Below are 20,728 nucleotides of genomic sequence, written 5' to 3'. Positions count from 1 at the left end.
TCTAAAAGTAAAACGTTTTCCGATATTTTAAAAGTGAGGTCAACAAATGGGTCCCCTTTGGAACATTATGCTCCAAAGGTGGATCACAAGTTTCAATTTTGAATTCGTATCACAAAAATAGTTAAATTTTGTATTCCAAAAAAAAAAAAAAAAAGAACACTTGATATGTGTAACAGGTAAGTGAAATTTTACACACACATACAAAAAAAAAAAAAAAAAAAAAAAAGTCAAATCCACCGAACGAGAAAATTATAAAAAATGATCAAAGAGTTCCTACTTTGTAAAAATAGACCCTCAGAAGGTTTCTGAGTATATGGTCAGTAATGCATGTACGGTGCATGAAGTTTTGAAAAACTTTTTTCAGTATTTCAGATGCTTCTTTCTGTAGTTTTCCGGGAAAAACTAGAAAAAATTGGCGACTAATAAATTTGTTTCTACTAACCACTGATGACTGAAAAACATTTGTAGTCTTTGTCTTTAAGAGCCACTGATATGAAAGCATCGATAATGTAAAATATCACTGACTCGAAACGTCTTCTTAATACACACATTTTTGCAGTTCATTTTGACGTGTAGCAAAAAAGAAAAAAATAGGCTTTCGACAAGTACATTCTTTGAGGCGACGATTTATTCGTACAATTAATTCTTAAATGAAGTAGCAAGTTGTTTTTCTGTTTGTAAATCTTGATCATTAAAAATCTCAGCCTTATCACATGTAAATAGATATTTTTAAAATAATATATTTTAAAAATATTTCATGATATTTTTTGAGCTTAACCGCCTTTTACTTCTCAAAGCAAGGAGAGGGGGAAGACGATTGCAGGAATTATCAAGTTACCAACGTGCAGAAATTATTTTAACAATAGCTGACTTTCTGGAAAACAGAGAAGATCAAATACTGGAAGCCAATTCTAAGGACATTCAACTAGCAGAAGAAACAGGTAAATATTGCTAAAAATGGGAGTTTATCGTGAAAGACAGCAAAATTGAGAATTTTGGAAATCAAATTGTGCAATTTACATAAAACAAATTTTTGTCTTCGATTTTCAGGCTTGTCTACACCTCTTCTGTCTAGACTTAGCCTTAACCACGCTAAACTAAACAGCTTAGCAGATGGTTTACGCCAGATAGCCGAATCATCTCATAAAGTTTTAGGGAGACTGTTAAGAAGGACACAAATTGCTGAGGGAATGGAGCTTCAACAAATAACTGTTCCGATTGGGGTCTTATTAGTAATTTTTGAATCTCGTCCAGACTGTTTACCGCAGGTAAGAATTCAAAGGAAATAAATAAATTAACGTTTTTGCTGTAGCAGGCCATCTTCATTTTTAATTATCCAACAGATGGCGCCAGGGAAGACATGTTTTTTTTTTTTTTTTCTTGGACTTCCACATACTAAGTTCAATTATTATTATATGCAAAGAGAAATTTTTTATATTTTTATGAGCTCTTAAATGGCATGACCGTAATTATTTGTTGTATATCCCCGGTTATCGAAAGATATTTTGAAGTTATGCTTCTTATCGCATGTTGTGTGGCCGGTGTAAACTGAAAGAAAAAAAAAAGAATTAAAAAAAAACTGCATAAAAAAACGTTCGATCTGCTATCTCCAACGAGCATGTACAGAGCTTTGTTTATATAACTTCGTTTGACAATTCATCTTCCGCGAAGCCTCCGTGGTGCAATCGGATTTCGAGGTTTCCAAACCTTTTCAATTCGCACACCCTTTGATGTGCAGTCGTGTGTCAACTTACGCGAGGGATGCGTTCCAACACTCCTCGAGTAAGTCGAAATTTCGCATTGTAGAAAAATGTATGTCCTACAATTTTTTTTAGAATCTTACCAACTTTTTCAAGACACTGTTAAACACCCCTTAAACTGCTTTAAAGCATTCCTCAACTATATATTACATTTTCGTACATAAAGAACTGAACTTTTACTGTTTTTAAACAATAAAAAAAGCCATTTTATTCAACATGAAATACTTTAAGATGCCCAAAATGAATGATCAATGGGATTGAATGCCATAAAATAAAACAACATGGCACGCACAGTATGTAGCAATAATAAAATCCTGCACTGTAATAATACTGTACAATAGATACAGTAATAATATTTATGAGTTGAAAAATAAAGATGGTGATGATTTATGCTCCATAATCCGATCGTTATTCTTTAAAAAAAAATAAGAATACGATTGCTTCGCCTTTTTTTTTTATAACATTTCCATTTATTGCAACAGCCTCTCTTCCAGATCTCTTTAATCCACAGTACAAGAGCAGCTTTCATTTATATTTACTTTTCTTAGACACTACTCTGCAAACTACAATTCTGAAACTAAGTTCTGAACTATTTCGGATACCTTTCTGTTTTGACTTTTAATTGTACGTATGGAAGATTCACTCATAATTATTTTCGTAGTTGTTCAAGTATATCGAGAATCCTTACCTTTATTTATTTATTTATTTATTTATTTATTTTTTTGGCAGAAACTTTCATTTTCTTCCCATGTTCAAACTTTGGATGAAACAGCGCACTAAAGTGTCATTATATTTCATCAACTTTAATAATTAGAAAAACAAAACATATAAATGAAAGATTCTGAGTGGTTATTTGATGCACTAACAACGCGATGCGTTAACTAGTATGGTGTGAGAACTTTCGCTATCAGTGATGCTAAAGGAATGTTATAACATTCACGAAATCAATATTTAGTAGCTAATTACGAAACCGATGCTTCCTTCCAAAAACATTCGTGTTGTCGACGAGGAATTCGCGTTAGCTCTAAAATTCGTTACTCATGAAAAATTCGCGTTATAGTCCTTTCGTGTAAGTCGAATCGTGTTGTAGCGGGAGTCTCGACTGTATTAGCATTTTCTAACGGCACCCTAGCCTATTTGTTACATTATACACACTCCTTTCCAAAATTAAGGTCACAAACATGTTGAGGTAGGGAATATTTGACGTATGGGATGGCCCTCGAGGTCCCCGAATCTCAATCATATTGAACATGTTTGGGATGGTCTAGGAAGAGCCATTGCATAGCTGGTGTACTCCAAACTCGCCAATTTCCTTATGGGGTTCAGGGGATTAACTACTCCCTTTATTGTTGACCGCGCCGGAGGTCAACAATAACTAAGGTTGGGGTGAAGGAAACTGAGTCTCTCTTCCTTTGTGTCAGTGGTAGATTGTGAGAAAATTAAAGAGCTGGCGAGATTTGGCGATTTAACTTGTAATTCTCCTTAAGTATCAGGGTTGCTTTCCAATCTAAACCCACGTGTATTTTAGGTGACCGTATAGTTTTAAAGGAGGTAAATAATCAGCTGTGCAAATTCCCATAACTACACAGTTTTCCGAAAATGCCTCAGTCAAATTATTTTTAAGAGATGGTAATATTGGAGACACTGTAGTTATACAGCAGGTAAACTTTGCCCAGAATTATGCCACAGGTTCTAAGTTGGAAATTAAAAGTCTCATTAACTACGGTATTTGGTAAATTACAGGAATTGAAAAAGACTGGAGCTTTATTGCAATTAGATTTCGGGATTAGTTATATGACTTTCCACGAATAGGCATTATAAAAGTAATAGTCATATGCCTTTTTTTTAAAATATAATTATCGATGTTTGAAGGAACTGACCACAAAATAATGCTGATTTTTTTTTACACAAATGAATAATAGAAATGAAACTATAGATATATACACTGTGCGGCAAAAAAATACCTTAAAAAATCTTCTGGCATAACTCTTGCTGATTCTTTTGTAAAATGACCCCCTAAATCCAAATATGACCACCGTTTCCCCCCAACACGTCCCACTTTTTGGAAATGATGCCCCCCAATTTTTTTTTTTAATTTTCACCAGTTTCATAGCCATTATATTTATTTGGAGGGGAGCATTATGTTAGTTGGCCGTTAACAATCTTCTTAAGGGCTAGAGGGGTGAGTGAGTTCAAAATCAAGAGCATTTAGTCCAAGTCGAGAGACTCATGGGGACTATTCCCCCCTAAAATATTTCAAAAATCATCAAAAGCGATCTTTTTTTTCTAGGAGTTTTTACAATTTTTCACTTTTTTTTTCAGCATAAAACCAGAGTATAGGACTCACTGTTATGAGCCTCATATCCGAAAAAAATTTCACATTGTAAAAAAAATATATATATATGGAAAAATGGAGCTCAAGTGAACATGGTATGTTTTACTAAGATCGCTTCAAGCAAAGAATCTGGAAAAATTTTCAGTTACGGACAGTACCAGTTGTATCTCTTGGACAAACATTTGGAGCAATGAGCCATTTTATGTTTCTGTGGTTACAACTTCTTTGTTTTCGCAGGTGTGGAAAATTTTTTATCAGTCTTCTTCAAGTGATAATATTTTTAAAACTAACTGCTAATCTGAATCTAACTATTACGAATCATTGCATGAACATTCAAGTAAATTTATGACAATGTTTAAATTTTTTTATTAAATTAAAAATTCTTTTTTTTTGCGAATTAGCTCTAAAGTAGACGATGGGGCACTTGTTAACGCAACATCTAGGTGCACAAGTGAACAGTTCCCATAGCCGCTCTCCTTAATATTATTATTAGTGCAGGATATTGTAAGTGCTAAAAAATGAGTAAATATTTACAATTATTATTTTCCTATAGTCAGATTGAAAATTTACTGTCTATTGTTATTAATATTAATAAACATAAATAAATAAATATTTAATATTTCATTTTTAAAATTTTTTTGTTACTAGATATTTGATCCATAATTTAGTGTTATATAATACTTACAAGAAATAAAAAGACACAAAATATTTTCATTTAATTAAAAACTAAAGTTCAAAATCATTTTAAAATACATTATCAAACAATGTATGAAGCTAAAAAGCAAAATATATATAGAGTAACCCTTACATAAAAAAAAATTCTTTGCATTATGCAGTCATATAAGTTTTTGTCTAGTCTATTCAGTGATCAGAACAGGCTACGAGACTTCAGAATTTGAGATTGACAGTGCGCACTTATATATTCGGGAAAAATATTTTCTTAGTGAAACCATAACTGTATAATTGAAACTGACGCCGTATTGGTTACAAACCCTTCAACGTATTTGTTATTTTGGTATATGTTTCATATTGAAAAATTTCCCTTTAAAATATGATGCTTCTGCTGCATTTTTACCCGTGTTCATATGTGCTTCAGGCCTGTTCACATGTTCCCCCCTCTAGGGGCACATGTGAACAACTGCAGACTTTTTTAAAAGACACTATAAAGTAAAAAAATAATTTTTTAAAAAAATCTCAAAAAAAAAATCCATGACGCAAAGAAAAGTGTATTCAATCATGGGGTCACTTTTGCGTTGAGAAATTGAAAATATTTTTTGAAAAATAAAGAAATGAAAAAAAAATGTTCACATGTGCCCCTTTTTCCCCTATATATATTCGAAGATTCGTATTTTGCATAGTCAGACTCGCATCGCAGATCTTCAGTAAAGAACTTTATCGCATTATTCAGTTAGCATTCCCATATATAAATTATGAATAAAAATGAATCTTGGTTTGCGCTGAAAAGTATGAAATAAAATAAGTATATGGTTCCATGATTAAAACACCAAAAAGTTGCAGTTGATTTTAATATTTTTATATTTAGAGTAATTCTAAAGCACCAATAAAATTAAAATTTAAAATTGAGAAAAAAAGAAATAGGTGCTACATATAGCTTTTACTTCACCGCCTCTATTTCTTGCTTCTCTCAATTTTCAATTTAATTTTTATAGGTTGCTTTAGAGTTTAGAATTGCTCGAATAAGAATGATCAACTGCAACTCTTTAGGCGTTTAATCAAGAAACCATATATTTATTTTATTTCATACTTTTTAGCTCAAACCAGGCTTATAGAAATAGTCTTTAGAATTATATATATATATATATATATATATATATATATATATATATATATATATATATATATATATATTTATTTATTTATTATTTAAAAATTTTTTGGACTTTAAATATATTTGAGGTGAAAAGTTTTTAAAGTTCAAACATATTTTCTTGTTACCTATCCTAATTTTAAAAAAAAGAAAAAAAAAGAAAAAAAAAGGATGACACCTTTCATTTTAATCTAAATGTACTGCGCATAAAGACAGAATAACTTTTTTTTTCCCATTAATCTTTTTTCAGTATTGCTTGTTGGTATGCTCGAATTTAAAAGAAATGTTATTGAAGTAGTAGAGTGAAAAAAAAAAAAAAAAAAAACAAAAAAACTTTCAAATGTCCCCACAAATATATGCTTGCTTTAGTTCAGCCTTGAAACTGATTTGTTAAAATGTTTGACAATTAGTTTGTTCATTTTTTCATTGTTTATGGCAACAATTAAAAAGCGGAAGCAAAACGCAGGATTATGACAGATAATAAAATCTAAGAAATAGTATTAAAAAAAAATACTTGAACTCATTAAACATGGTTGCAGAAGATGATTTTTTTGTGAATTATACAGCTATTATAAAGTAATGTATTTTCACGTACAATTAAATAAATCTATAATAAATGTGTGATATCAAATGTTATCGTATCTATTTAATGAACTCAACAATTTGCAAAATCTTTGTTTACTGGTGGCACGTGATACCGCATTTTTTATCGTAATGAATTTCATATGAGGCACGGAGCAGCAAAGGAATGTAAGTGGACTTTTTAAAGTTTTTGGAAAAACTTATTTAAAGTTCAGAGTCTAGGTAGGCTTTCATTGAATTTTTATTCAAAATCATGCTGTATAGCATCACCTACTATGGCTACTAGTATTAGCTCTTGTTCCAAGACAGAGGAGAAGTTCTCTTAACATTTGCACTAGTTATCTCGAAATTTTTAGTTTTGGCACTTACATATATCCCTTTGCTTCTCACTGCCTCATATGTGTTAAGTAAACAATACGTGGAACATAAGAATTTAGCACCAATTGATAATCGTGAGGCATAAAAATTAGAAATATTCATAACCCATTTTCTAATAATCAGTGAAAGTTCAGGTACTTCTCATTTCTGCTTCTTTTTGGATGGGTTCGTTCCATCAAACGACCTTTATCGCTAACTTCGCGTAAAAACAATAATTTTTCTTTTGATCGTGGTCATTAATGGCGAATAACTGGTCCTGCTTTTTGAATTTTCAGCTGATAAGAAAACTCCGCTGGTGGTGTCAACACTGGGGACAGATACAATGGTTTGATGTCAATGGATTGACAGCTTAGAGTTGCCATTTTGTCGAGTTTGGATATCACCGCATAGCGCAACAGCTCTCCTAATGCATTCCGAAAGTTAAAACTTTTGAAGAATGAACTTTGTTGCCCCAAGTCAAGTCTGTATTAACAACCTCGTAAACAGTATGAAAGTTCGTTCTGAAGCTTGTATAGCTAGCTGTGCACGGTAGTCACACTCCATATTAGACAGGATTTTCCCGAGATAAATACTTCGCCTCTGATCCATAATTTTACACTTTTTGATGTACCTTGTTTATTTATTCCTAATTAAAATCTTTTCCATGTTGTTATGTTTCTATGTTTTTTCTCTCTTTGTAATGTACCTCTGAGTCAAATTTTGTGGGAACACAGTGAATAGTTTTTCAGTTTTCGCAGATTTTTTGTTTGTGACCTTAATTTTGGACATGAGTGCATTGATATCATGGACTCTTCACGGCACCCCTCGCCTCTACCTGAGGCACCGTAAGGTACCACGGTATCCTGTTTGGGAACTCGTGGGTCAGCACCAGCGTGTTCGACTGTTAACCGAAAGATTGGTGTTTCAAGGCCATCCAGATGAATGATTTGGATTATATATTAATGTATTAAAAAAAAGCCGGGGGGGGGGGGCAATCGCGTTACTGGCCGACAGAAGCTATGTTTTCATAAATGTTTGTTATAGGTATATTGTATAATTGTGTAGGATATAGTAAAAATTTTTGATGCATTTAAACTGCATAAACTGAAACTTAATTCTATATATCTTCAACATTATAAGCTTATTTTATTCAGTAACCTTTAGTAGCCCCCGCCATAGCTTCTGTCGGCTAGTCCCGCGACTGGCATTTGTTTCAACAGAATCTAAAAAGGACTTTTTCATTTAAAATTTTAAAATATCCTGCTTTACCGATGTTCATTTTATTAGGATTTTTTTAAGGAATTGGGATTTATTGGGATTTTCTTAGGACAAAAAAAAAAAAAAAAAGTTTCCAATACTTAAAAGGGAGAGAGAGAAAAAAAAAGTGCCAGCATCTTTTTTGATTATTTGTTTTGTTTCTTTTATTTTTTTTATTCTGCAATTCTTCAAAAGTATTATAAGATAATACTTTTGTCTAAAACTTGCTTGAAACCACACTTTGACAGCTAAGTAACATACATACCACTTTTTAATCACTTTCAGATGCTCCGTACGGCGACTAACAAAAAGCCGACTTTTATAAAATTAATATTTTCGGTAATTTTCATTAGAATAACTGGTGGCGATATTATCTTTGGCAAGATTTTACTAAAAGTTTATTGAAAATGTATCTTATACACACACACACACACGAAAAAAAAAGTAAAATGCAAAATATCCAGCCTTTAAAATGAAATGACGCAGCATAATTTAAAACTCTGTGACACCACCGAAGAATTAAATCGCAGTTGAATAAAAAAAAAACGCTCTTTTCGATTGATTCAAGTAAAAATGAAATTTTTCAGAAAATACTCTTTATTTAACGCAATGGGAGCATATATTTGACGCACAACGGAATGTGAGCGCAATGTGAACTGTGAACAGAATGCAAGTCTGTATCCTTTGTAGTGACGTTATAAATTGGAGCTATTAGACATTTTTCATTTATAAAAAAAATATTTCATTTAGCAAAAATTTGCTCGGTCTTCTTTTCGATGTTTTGATACTGCATTTTGCAAACATTTTTCTTTGTTCAGAAAGCAAACTGTGTCTTCATAAAGCTAAGTAAAGACAATGTAACATTTCAACGCGCTGTAATACTAAAGGGTGTTTTTTTAGAGATAGAGAACTTTAGGTTCAAATAAAACACAATTAAATGTTGTTAATTGCTATGAATGTTGCTTTATTAGAAAGATGATTCTTTGCCATTTTTATTTAAATATGATTTCTGGCATATGGCCACCTCGCCTGGCTCGGAGAAAGTCTAATCGGAAAGTTCAATTTTCTCACTTTTTGCAGCAATAGAGGCCGTATGTCAGTAATAAGGTAGCGAATGTTCTCTTCCAAGACGTCAATCGTCTCTGGCTTATCGGTGTAGACCAGAGACTTCACATAGCCCTACAAAAAGTAGTCCAGCGGTGTTAAATCACATGATCTTGCAGGCCAATTCACGGGTCCATTACGCGAAATTGTTCGTTCACCGAACACTTCTTTCAATAAATCAATTGTGACACGCGCTGTGTGGCATGTTGCACCGCCTTGTTGTCTATTCATGATGAAATGGCAAACCGTACTGAACACAAAACAAGTGACAACTATCAAAATGGCACACATATCAAACAGTGTTTCCAACTTAAAGTTCTATACCTCTAAAAAAACAACCTTTATTTCTTAGCTGTACTTAATTTTTCTTACATTTGTTACAGGTTACTGCTTTAGCTATTGCTTCGGGAAATGGCTTATTACTTAAAGGAGGCAAAGAAGCAAATCACACAAACGCCTATCTTATGAAATTGGTTGAAGACGCACTCGCACAGCATGACGCTAAAGACGCTATTTCCTTGGTAAAAAATCAAGTTTCATGATTTTATTAAGTGTCTTTATTATATGTGTAATTTAATTTTCAAATCTAAAAGTAATGAAGCTAAAAACTATGCTCTACGAATAAGTAAGGTTGAAAGAATATCCTTTGTTTTATTGAAATCAAATCTAATCTTTTACTGATTCTTGGCGCCATTGAAACCATTGAGCTAATATACAACTAGAGCGCATGCTTCTTCTCATGCAAAACTGAAACTAGCTTCAATAGGAGGAAAAAGTAGGGTTCAAGTAGGAGACGGGGAGTGCTCCCGTATTTGGCATCTTTCTCGTTATATCATGGTAAAGTTAAAGTACGTGTTTAACTCAGTTTGTGCACTAGACCGTTGCGCTAGTCAAGCAATAGTAGTCAAAACGACTTTCATCTGTACAGCCAAAATGTAACTAGCGAAACCCTAATTAAATTGTATGCTTCTGGAAACCATTGACGGACTATCAGGGATTGCTCACAAATTAAACTTGTTGGCAATCATTCTGTGTTGCTTTTATGAAGATTATGATAAAATATGTTTGTGAATAATTCCTTACCTTCTATATTGTTTACGAGAAGAATTGTACAACTCTGCCCGAAATAGTTTTCTGCATTTTCATGTTATTGAACAAGAATCGATTACGAAATTATGAAAAAATAAAAATTGCTAACATGTGTGTGCAGTAAAAAAAATCCTTTAATTGTTCAAATTTTATTAAATAATAATCAGTTTTTTTTTTGAATTTTCAGTGCAATTTTCATCTTGTTAATTTTAAGTTAGGCAAAATTTGGGTTAACACTTTCTGCCTTATAAGTTAAAAACATGCGAAACAAATTGGCATAAAATACTTATATCTTTGTGTGCAATTTTTACGAAAATCCGTAAATGAATTGTGCATAGCAAGTAAACTATCATGGTATTTGCAACAAATTGCTAGTTTTTTGTTTTCTTAAATGCACGGGAGATTGAATTTGTCATGATTTCTCAAACTACTAATTGTTATGAATCATCAAAAAAAAAAAAAAGAACCGTGAATAGTTGAATTTTTTTTCTCGCTCTTGTAATTATATTTTCTATCTCCTATTCAAATTGAAAAAATAAATGTATGCTGTAAGAGGCTAAACCTATGTTAGAGAAATGTGCTATTATTATTCAAAAGAGGTTTACTATGTTAGTAAATTGACTTGCTGATTTAGATTATGATTGCATGCTCCAGGCTAAAAAATCTTAATATTTAGTCTCGGAGCAACGGTTTCTCCAATTATTTAAACTTATAAAAATGAAAGATGATGTTTTCTTCATGTCAGAAACTGGCTCATCGTTTTAAGCTTTTTACATCCAAACTAATCTAGATAGTCGGAAAAAAAAATCTTGAATTGGATACTGGGCGTTTAAAACGGTTTATTGAAAAGAGCAGCTACTTTGCAATGGGGTAACTAATTTTAAGAGGGCTATTGATGTTATAAGTTTTAGCATCCTCCACGCCGTTTTATGTTTAGAATAAAATTACCACATAGAAAAACATAAATAAAATTTTAAGATTGTGAGCAAAACTGTGTAAAAAAAAAAAACCCTACCAAAGTGAAAATGATCTAACTTCAACTCTTTAGACACCTGGGACCAATAACGCTGCTAAAATCTTCAAACAGCATCCAATTAATTTATTCTTCACCATTTATTTAAACAATTAAATGGTTTAATTTACTCTCCTTTCTTCTATTTTATGTATCGTTATTCTTTGCCTGATATATGTATAAGAAATGCGGAAGCGGTTTTTAATTTCTACCTTTTCCCGTAAAACTCTTGCCATGGTAGTTTTTAATGATCCTTTGCATTGATTGAAAAGCATCTGTCAACATTTAATGTTAACTTTTGGTGAATAAACGTTTTAGATCGAGTCCTTGTATCTAAATACTTTAAAATAACACAACACTTTCTTCAACCCCCCCCCCCCCCCCATTACGGTATCACTATAATTTACTAGCTGTATTCACATGGATGTTTTCGTGCTATAAGGTTGAAAAAAAAAACACTATCAAATTGTATATAAATTTCCTTTCCCACTCAAAAATAGAAAAAAAATTCTGTTTCGCTAATTAAAATGTGTACACATAATTTTGCCTAAGCTCCAAGCGTATTCCACGAAGTAATAAAAAAATCCTGCTACAGTGATGGACATAATTATAAGACAACTATCTAATTTGACAGATAGTGAAAAGAAAAAATTCAGAGCTTAAAAGTGTTTTATCAAATCCGTCAAAAACATCAATTTATTCTATTATGATGTATAATTATTTTATGTAATTATGATATTTTCCTACAATTTCATTAAAAAACTTAAAAACATATTGGACAAAATTATAAGACACCAATCGTTTTTCTCAAATACAGTATTCAACATAGTTAGCAGACACTAATGGTCTAAAAGAAAATCCTCTCACATGGTTATTCAATATTTGGAGGAGTCGCCATTGTTTTTTATAGCATGAAAGATTCAATTAGGCATCGAATCTATCAATTCTAACAAAATATCGCAAGACAGTTCTTCCCAAGCAGATTTCGTAGTATTCTTTCGGTCTTCACCACATATAAACGGACTTCCAATTTAGTATACCGCTCGAGCTAAGATCCCCCACGGTAGAACATAGATACTTTGCTCTGAATTTGTTTTGTGTGATGCATGAATCGGCGCTTATCGTGATGAAAGTGTGGTTTTTGCAACAAGAAGTTCACCATATATGGCTAGTTGATCTTCCAAAAAATTCTTATACTTTTCGAAAGTCATTCTTGAATGAACAAAAACAATATCCGTTTTCCCTTGAGTTGAAAAATCAGCTCAAACCATTACTGAGCCTCCATTCATTTAGCGGCTCATTAGTACCTAAGTAGACTTCTGTAAATCATGCTAATAATATTGAAACCCGTCAGGACCAACCAGGTTGAACATTTTTTTTTCATCAGAAAATAACACAGTGCCATTTGGAGGTCCAGGCCATAGTTTGTTTAGCGAAGTTTAGACGTTCATTTTGTGCCGACTTAGAAGCGGTGGTTTTTTTTTTTTAATGTATCAATCCGAATACGAATACATTCGTATTCACAAGTGTGAATTCGAATAGATTCATATTTGCAAGTGTGAATCCGAATACGAAATTCGGATTCATACCTATGAATCCGAATCCGAATCTATTCAGATTCAGACCTATGAATCCAAATCATTTCTGATTCACATCTGTGAATACGAATCCATTTGGATTCACACTTGGATTCACTGAAAAATTCATTTCAAAAGCTCAATATAATAAATAAATGTCTGTCTGTACCTCGCTACAGCTCGAGTTTTGGGTGTTAGTGAATTTCTGAAGAAAAATGACGATATTGTTATGGGTCCAAAAATTTTAAAAGTGGAATTCTACCAAAGTAATGTAAATTGAAACTTTTATTTGTTTATATAATTTTACCACAGATAATTTTACAACATATTATTCACGTGATGTTTCAATCTGATGTTGCTGTGTGATGTTAACACTATTGTGTATGTGAGAATCTTATGAAATCAGTCTTGAATTCATGAACCCTTGATAGAATGAATACACAGTATCTTCCCGTCCCTTGGCAACGCAAAATGTTGTGATATCTACCCTTTTTTTCCCCGCATTTTCTGTTTTTCGTGAAACATTTGGTTAGTAAACTCACTAGTAAATAATGAAAACGCTAACTTGATTGAAAGGTTGATAAACTTAATCATAATACAAATTTGTTAGTCAAGTGCCCATGGGCTGGTACACCTGTTAGTACTTCACCAGTAAGGAATAAAAGGTGTTACATAATAAATTAATAGTTTTCTTATGAGGCTATGTGAGTTGAACTTTGATGTATCAGTTTTATGGGTTATTTTTATGAGTTTGAAAATTTCAAAAAAAATTTGCAACTTTTAAGTATGGAAATAATTTTGGTTACCTACGCTAACTGAGCAGCATTAGTTTGAATTCGTTTCACAATTCGTTTCGAAAAAATATGCAATTTTTTAGTATGGAAATAACTTTGGTTACCTACGCTAACTCAGCAGCATTAGTTTGAATTCGTTTCACAATTCATCTCGATTATGTACCTGTGTCTCTTTTGAGTAATTCATTTGCACCCAACTAATTCAGTTGAACATATTTATTCATAAATTTGAGAAATTGCAAATATGTTCCACACTTGGGACACTGTTCCAAGTTAAGGCATTAAATCATAAATAGTGTGTATAAAGAGAAAATTGAGGGAAAAAAAACTGCATAATTGTATTAATAAAAGCGTATGGATACAAAATTTTATAAATTCAGTGATATTTTGATGACAATAAATATGTCATACCATAACAGGACAGAACAGTTGTCGTTGGTAAAACAAAAAAAAAAAAATAAAATTGAAACTATTCATGAACAAAAAACATTTCTTCAAAAAAATTCATTTGTTACGTCTACAAATGAAAATGAGTCTCTAAGTATAGATCAGGCTAATTCATTTGAAGTGAATTTAACGTTACTATGAAGGAATGAAAAGGAATGTGAAATGATGTGAAATGAGGAACATTAAAAGCTAAAAATAAGCTGTACTAATAATTATTTGGGTTTATCAATTGCTTTTATGTTTCCAAGAGGGGAAAGCAGAAATATTACATTCAAAAGAATTAAGAAGGCAGGGGAGACCTTCAAGGTTTTCAGAGGCAAGTGTATATTCTGATCATCGTTGAAAGTTTACAGGAGCATATTATTTCTATCTAATGATATTTTTTTCTTTATTGGGTTGTAAAATAAACTTCTTTAAAACGACAGTCGGTGTCCCAAACTATTATCTTTTGCTGAATACATGAAAGAAAGATCAAAATAAAAAGTGTCCCAAGTTAGGGAGAGGGGTGCCTAACTTGGAACAATGAACATTTTTTTGTTTTATTTTTAAAGGGACAAATCTATACACTTATACCTTGTCTTGAAGGGACGTAGTAAGGCACATCCTGAAAAATAGAGTACTTCGTTCGAATGGAAAACGTATGATTAATATGCTACTAGAGGTAAAAGTTCAAAACTGTCCCAAGTACACTGTCAAAAATGAAACGCTCAATTTTGACGATTCTGCAATCCTCGAGCACTATTTCGTTATTTTTGACGATCCTTTCGTCATCAAATCATGTGATATTTGACAAAACCAGAAATCTCAAATTTTTGATGAAATTTTTTCGTCTTAATTTCGTTACATTGCAGTGCATTCTGGGAGTTTTCGTTCCACTCTTGTACTTGCTCGTTAAGTTATCCAATTATCCTACGGAAAGTATACTAAAAGATTCATAAAAGTTAGTATTTATTGAAATTTGTATGTGTGATAAGTCCTCTTTTGTTTATTGTTACATTTTTGTTTATTGTTGTATTGAAAACACATTAAAATTGAAAACGAACTGTTCGATTTGGTTTGGAATTCTGTGAGTCACCTCCACGTTAGGCTTAGCTAGCGTTATTTTTTTATTTGCAAAAGTAAATGTGTGTTTGTTGACATTTGTTTCCGAAAACGTACTTCCTTTATTTCGGTTAGACAATTGACAAAGATGACCAAAGCATTTTTACGAATTTAAACTTACATTAAAAATTCCACCGTAGCTACAGTAACGCAGATGATAAATATAGCGCCTTGATAAATAGTATAGAACTTTGAAGCATTTAATTTCAACGTTGAATATGTTACATGGTTATGTGTTTTCATTCTTCTTTGTGAATGTTATTAATATAATTCTGGTGAACGAAGTCTTTTTGTTTAATAATTCAAAATTGTTTTACTCTGTAATTTTATTTTCTTAAACAACCCCCCCCCCCCCTCTAAGTATTGATATTTTTTTCTTCTTGCACTCTACATGTAATATTTTATTCAATAATGAAGCACCGTTTATACGTTTTTGAAGGGACTGTATGAAAAAACGTATAATAGGTATAGGTTAATGTGTATTAAACTTTGCAGGGACCAATTTTAAAAACGTATAATTGATAAAAACGTATAAAAGAGAAACGTATAAACGGTGCTTCAATAATAATTTATACAATAGCTCTCCCAAAAGTGTACGTAACACTTATCATTTTCAATGAAATATTGCTCTACCCATTAGGTAAGATTAATATTTTGGAATGGGTAAACAATAGATCCACTATAGTTAATTCTTAACAAAACTACACGAAATATTTCAATAGCAAAATATAATCTGATTTTGAAGAAATTAATAATCAAAAAGTATTAAGAACTTTATCTCACAAAAGTGTTCATAAAAAATATTTTTTAATAATTGTTTAGCAACCTTTTAAACAAACCCATAAAAATCGAGGGAAAAAAGCGCTTAATGCAATAAAAAACAAATGCAAACTGGCTATCAGCTTTTGGTTCGGAAATGATACCCCCCCCCCTTTTTTTTGTAGGCTTGTTGACCGGACTTATTAAAGTCGCACCCCATGTTGTTTATGTAATGTCTTTCCCTTCTGCAGCTGTCTCCTGTTTATGTTGTATCAATACTTCCTTATTTGTTGAGTCTGTTTCTTTTCTTTTTTTGAATGGTTTTACTTGCAAAATAAAACATGAAGTAAAGTAAGTATTAATTTAATACAAAGCATTTTAAGTTACAGAGAAAATATTAATTTCCATAAAGAACTATATCTTTGTGCTTTGCAGCTAAATATTTTCAATATTTTTTCAATTTTTCCCAAATTTAAAATAAGTTATTGAAGGTAACCTTGATTTTAAAAAAAAGGTAAGACAGCAGCATGTTTGAAAATAATTACAATTATAAAGCAATCTTTGTTGTTTATTTTCACATTTAGTACGCTAAATTCTATGTTAATTTGTGTTACCTGATTTGTGATAATTATGAATTTTTCCATTATACATAGTTTCTACTGCTGAAATAAATGCAGCATTAATTTTATTGCCATATTTGCTGCCTCAAGGAATTGTCAACAAAAAAATTGAGTTCCTTTCAGAAGTATTTTATAGATGAACTACCAGTAAGTCCAAATTTACGTTAGAGTAGTGGTTTTTGTTGAAGACAAAGTAAAATGTCTATGTAAAATTTCAATTGAAAAATTGAAAGAAAAATAAAAACTATATGATAAAAACTAGCAAGCTTTGACCGATATGCTAGTCACTGTTTTCATTACATAACTTTGAATCTCTTACTTGCAATTCTGTCTTAGCGTTGGACATAGTTGCATTAATGCTTATGGAGTTATCTTAGTAAATCAGGAAGGTTCTAATCAATTATGTTATATAAAGGTACCTAATTTCCCTTGAAGTTCCAGACAGGTAAGTATGAAGTATGTACCAAAGTACTTCAAAGTATGAAGTATGTATTACAAGCAATAATACAGTTCCTGTATTAAACATAAATTTTGCCAAACAAGCATTCTACATAGAAGCAAAATTAATAAAACAAATAATCGATTAAAAAAAGAAAAAGGTAAGCTTTTTCTCAAGATTATAATTTCATTTTTTATATCTAATTTTCGAACAAAGATATACAAACTTAAAGCTGTCCATTTTATTGCACTATTTCTTTAAAATTTATGGTATTCGTTTGATAAAAATCTTTTTTTTTTTGGAGGGGGGGGGGATTTTTTCATGCAATGCAATGAAGAAGTAAAACCGCAGCAATTTTCTCATGAGCAAATATTGATGTAAATGTGCTTAAAAGTGACCCATGTCTTTTTCTTCCAGAACCCAATGTCTGCCGAGGAAGTAGCACTTCTATGTTCCCAGTAGGGCTGAGCGATGTAGGAATTTTTACATCGTGATGCATCGCCAACCTTACATTGCAAGTAGTTCAAGCAGTTTGAATTATTCTTCCTGCTATAGGCGGCAACCCCCCCCCCCCCTTAGGCGTGATTTTCTTGCAAGCATCCAAGCTTTTGTCAGATTTTTCCCAAATTTGGCACGAAAACTACCCTATGGGAATTCACAAACATCAAAGGACAAATGTACCAAATTTGGAATAGATCCGACAAAAACCCATGTGGGGGAATCCCCCTGCATAGCGGGACTAAAACGGGGGAATTCTCGAGCATCAAAGGAATTCTGTGCTCAATTTGGAAAAGATCTTATAAAAACTGGTTTTTGAAAAAAAAAAAAAAAAAACAATAGCTGGACGAAAACAACCCAATGAGAATTCCTGAGCATCAAAGAAGTTCTGTGCCAAATATAGAAAAGATCCCACAAAAACTTGTTTTTTATAAGGAGAACACCAATGGGGGTTGCCCCCCCCCCCCCGAATAGAGGAAAGAAAACTACCCTGCTTGAATTCCCGAGCATCAAAAGACCTCTGTGTAAAATTTGGAAAAGAATCTACAAAAACGTGTTTTTTATAAGGAGCACCCCCATGGAGTCCCCCCCCTCATAGAGAAACGATAACTGACCTTCGAATTCCCGAGCATTAAACGACCTCTGTGCCAAATTTGGAAAAGATCCCACAAAAAAATTGGTTTTTACAAGAATAACCACCATGGGCGTTGCCCCCCCCCCCCCCATAGAGAGATTAAAACTATCCTGTGTGAATTCCCGAGCATCAAAGGACCTTTGTGCCAAATTTGGAAAAGATCCCACAAAAATTTGGTTTTTATAAAAATATCCCCAATGGGGGTTCCCCTCCCCCCGCCCCCCCCCCAATAGAGGACAGAAACTATCCTGCTTGAATTACCGAGCATCAAACGACCTCTGTGCCAAATTTAGAAGAAATCCGACAGAAACTTGTTTTTTGTAAGGAAAACTCCCCCCAGTGGGTGTTCCCCCCCCCCCCTCCATAGCGGGGCGAAAACTGCCCAATGAGTATTCCTGAGCATCAAAGAATGAACCTCTGTGCCAAATTTGGAAAAGATCCGACAAAAACTAGATTTTTTACAGGAAAACCCCCTTATGGGGGTTTAGTTAGTTACCATGGGAGTTTATGGGGCCCGACTAACATGCGGGTTTCCGTGCTTTTTTTTTTTTTTTTTTTGCTTGGATAAAGAAAAAAGCTTGGATGTAAGCAAACTGGTGGAGCACACCGAACTATCGGTTTAAGGGTTTTTATTCTAAACCGGTGTAATTATGTAGAATGTACTGTACACCGGTGTTTTTTGCGATGTATCGATGCATCGCCCAGCCCTAATTCCAGATATGATTTCACATTGTTCTTTAACTTGAATCTGCAATAATTTGTTTTACATTTTAAAGAAATTGTTTGCTTGTATTTTTACATTAATAAAAATTGATTTAACATCTTTAATGTGCCTCTTTTTTCAACAAATACTTGCCTTTTGCTTTAGGCGGGGGGGGGGGGGGATGCGGGTCCGTTATTTCGATTTTTTTCCAATTGTGGAAGAAGGTGTATACTCTTCAAAAATTTTATAGAAAATCAACTAAATCCACGACCTTTCGTACTTAAAGACATAAATGTTCAAAAATCAAGGGGAGGGGGGAGGTGAACCCCCATGAATGACCCCCCCCCCCCCCGTGTAAATGGCGGGTCTGTGAGCGTGACTATTCGCATCAAAGTGGGAAATTATGGTGGTAAGATTCTGAAGTAAAGATTTGACTAAATCTTATAAAATACAGTCGAATCTCGTTAAAACGAACTTTAATGGATCATTAAAATCTCTTATTCTTAACAAAATTCGTCTTATCCGAAAAACAATAAACAATGGGACTGGGATTACAAAAAAGTCCGTTTTAGAAGTTATTCCTTTTAAGCGTGTTCGAATTAACGAGGTTCGTCTGTATTCTCAAAAAAATAAAAGAAAGAAAACTAATCATCTCAAGAAAGGAAAAAAAAAAAGAAAGGAAATAAATAAACTCAAAAAATTACAAAATTAACATGCTCAAATATGACGAAATTAATTTGACGAAACTAATACTCTCAAAATTACGAAAATGATTGTCGATTTGACGAAACTAAAATGAAGAAATATTTCTTTACATTTGACGAAATTCGCATCTTCAAACCAGAGACGAAAGCAGTTTCCTCAATTTGACGAAATGTTCGCTCGGAGCATATCCCTGAAAGCGATTTCGTCAAAAACGAAGAAAATTTTGTCGAATTTGAAAGTCTATTTCTGAGAGTGTATAGGCACTTGACTGTACAAAAAATTAGCGGAAATTTTTAGCGTTTATGACCAATCATGATTTTTAACTTTTTATGGACTTCTAAAACCTGGGTCCAGTCGTATTCGACTTGGGACTCCAAATAGTAGGAAGTTCATTTTCGTGTCAATTACTTAGTTTGACGCCAATAAATATACTTTCAAAAACTCGCTAACACCCAAAATTCGAACTGTAGCAAGGTACAAACAAACATTTATTTAGTTATATTGGCCTTTTAAATTAAATTTTTCAGTGAATCCAAGTGTGAATCCAAATGGATTCGTATTCATAGATGTGAATCACAAATGATTTGGATTCATAGGTATGAATCCGAATTTCGTATTCGGATTCACACTTGCAAATATGAATCTATTCGAATTCACACTTGTGAATATGAATTTATTCGTATTCGGATTGACACGTTAAGGTGCTGTGAATCAAAATCGGATTCGGATTTACGAATACGAATCTGCCCATCTCTGCTCATGGTATGTTTGTTAATGCTTGAAATCGGTACTGACGTCATAACAGATTTGCGTATTGCACATTATTTTCGAATGACGGCAGGTGTTTTAATTAAAATTTTAGGGTGTCTTATAATTTTGTCCATGGTATTTTTAATTTTTTTAATTAAATTCTATTAAAATATCATTTCTGTAAAACAATTACTGTGATACCAAAATAAATTTATGTTTTTCTACGTATTTGATAAAACATTTTTAAGTTCTGAATCTTTTCTTTCACTATTTATCAAATTAGATAGATGTCTTATAAATATGTCCATCACTGTTTAATTGCCGGTCAAAACTCCCTCTCTCAAGGAAAAAATATCTAATTTAAGTTATCTTTAATA

The 20,728-nt window shown here is 32.5% G+C and overlaps 1 protein-coding gene across 2 annotated transcripts in view; it reads left to right on the top strand.

Annotated features, from left to right (window-relative positions):
• The window catches only part of LOC129218090 (delta-1-pyrroline-5-carboxylate synthase-like), a 57,748-nt gene that overhangs the window by 30,484 nt on the left and 6,536 nt on the right, over positions 1–20,728 (top strand). For both annotated transcript variants that reach the window (XM_054852284.1, XM_054852285.1), the window contains exons 7-9: positions 798–941; positions 1,051–1,268; positions 9,607–9,744. In XM_054852284.1, coding sequence (XP_054708259.1) covers positions 798–941; positions 1,051–1,268; positions 9,607–9,744 — 500 coding nt within the window. The remainder of the gene's footprint in view (positions 1–797; positions 942–1,050; positions 1,269–9,606; positions 9,745–20,728) is intronic.

The sequence above is a fragment of the Uloborus diversus genome, chromosome 3, assembly GCF_026930045.1.
Source record: "Uloborus diversus isolate 005 chromosome 3, Udiv.v.3.1, whole genome shotgun sequence".
Lineage (NCBI taxonomy): Eukaryota > Metazoa > Arthropoda > Arachnida > Araneae > Uloboridae > Uloborus > Uloborus diversus.
The sequence above is the reverse complement of the archived record's forward strand: the minus strand, read 5'-3'. Positions and strand labels throughout refer to the sequence as shown.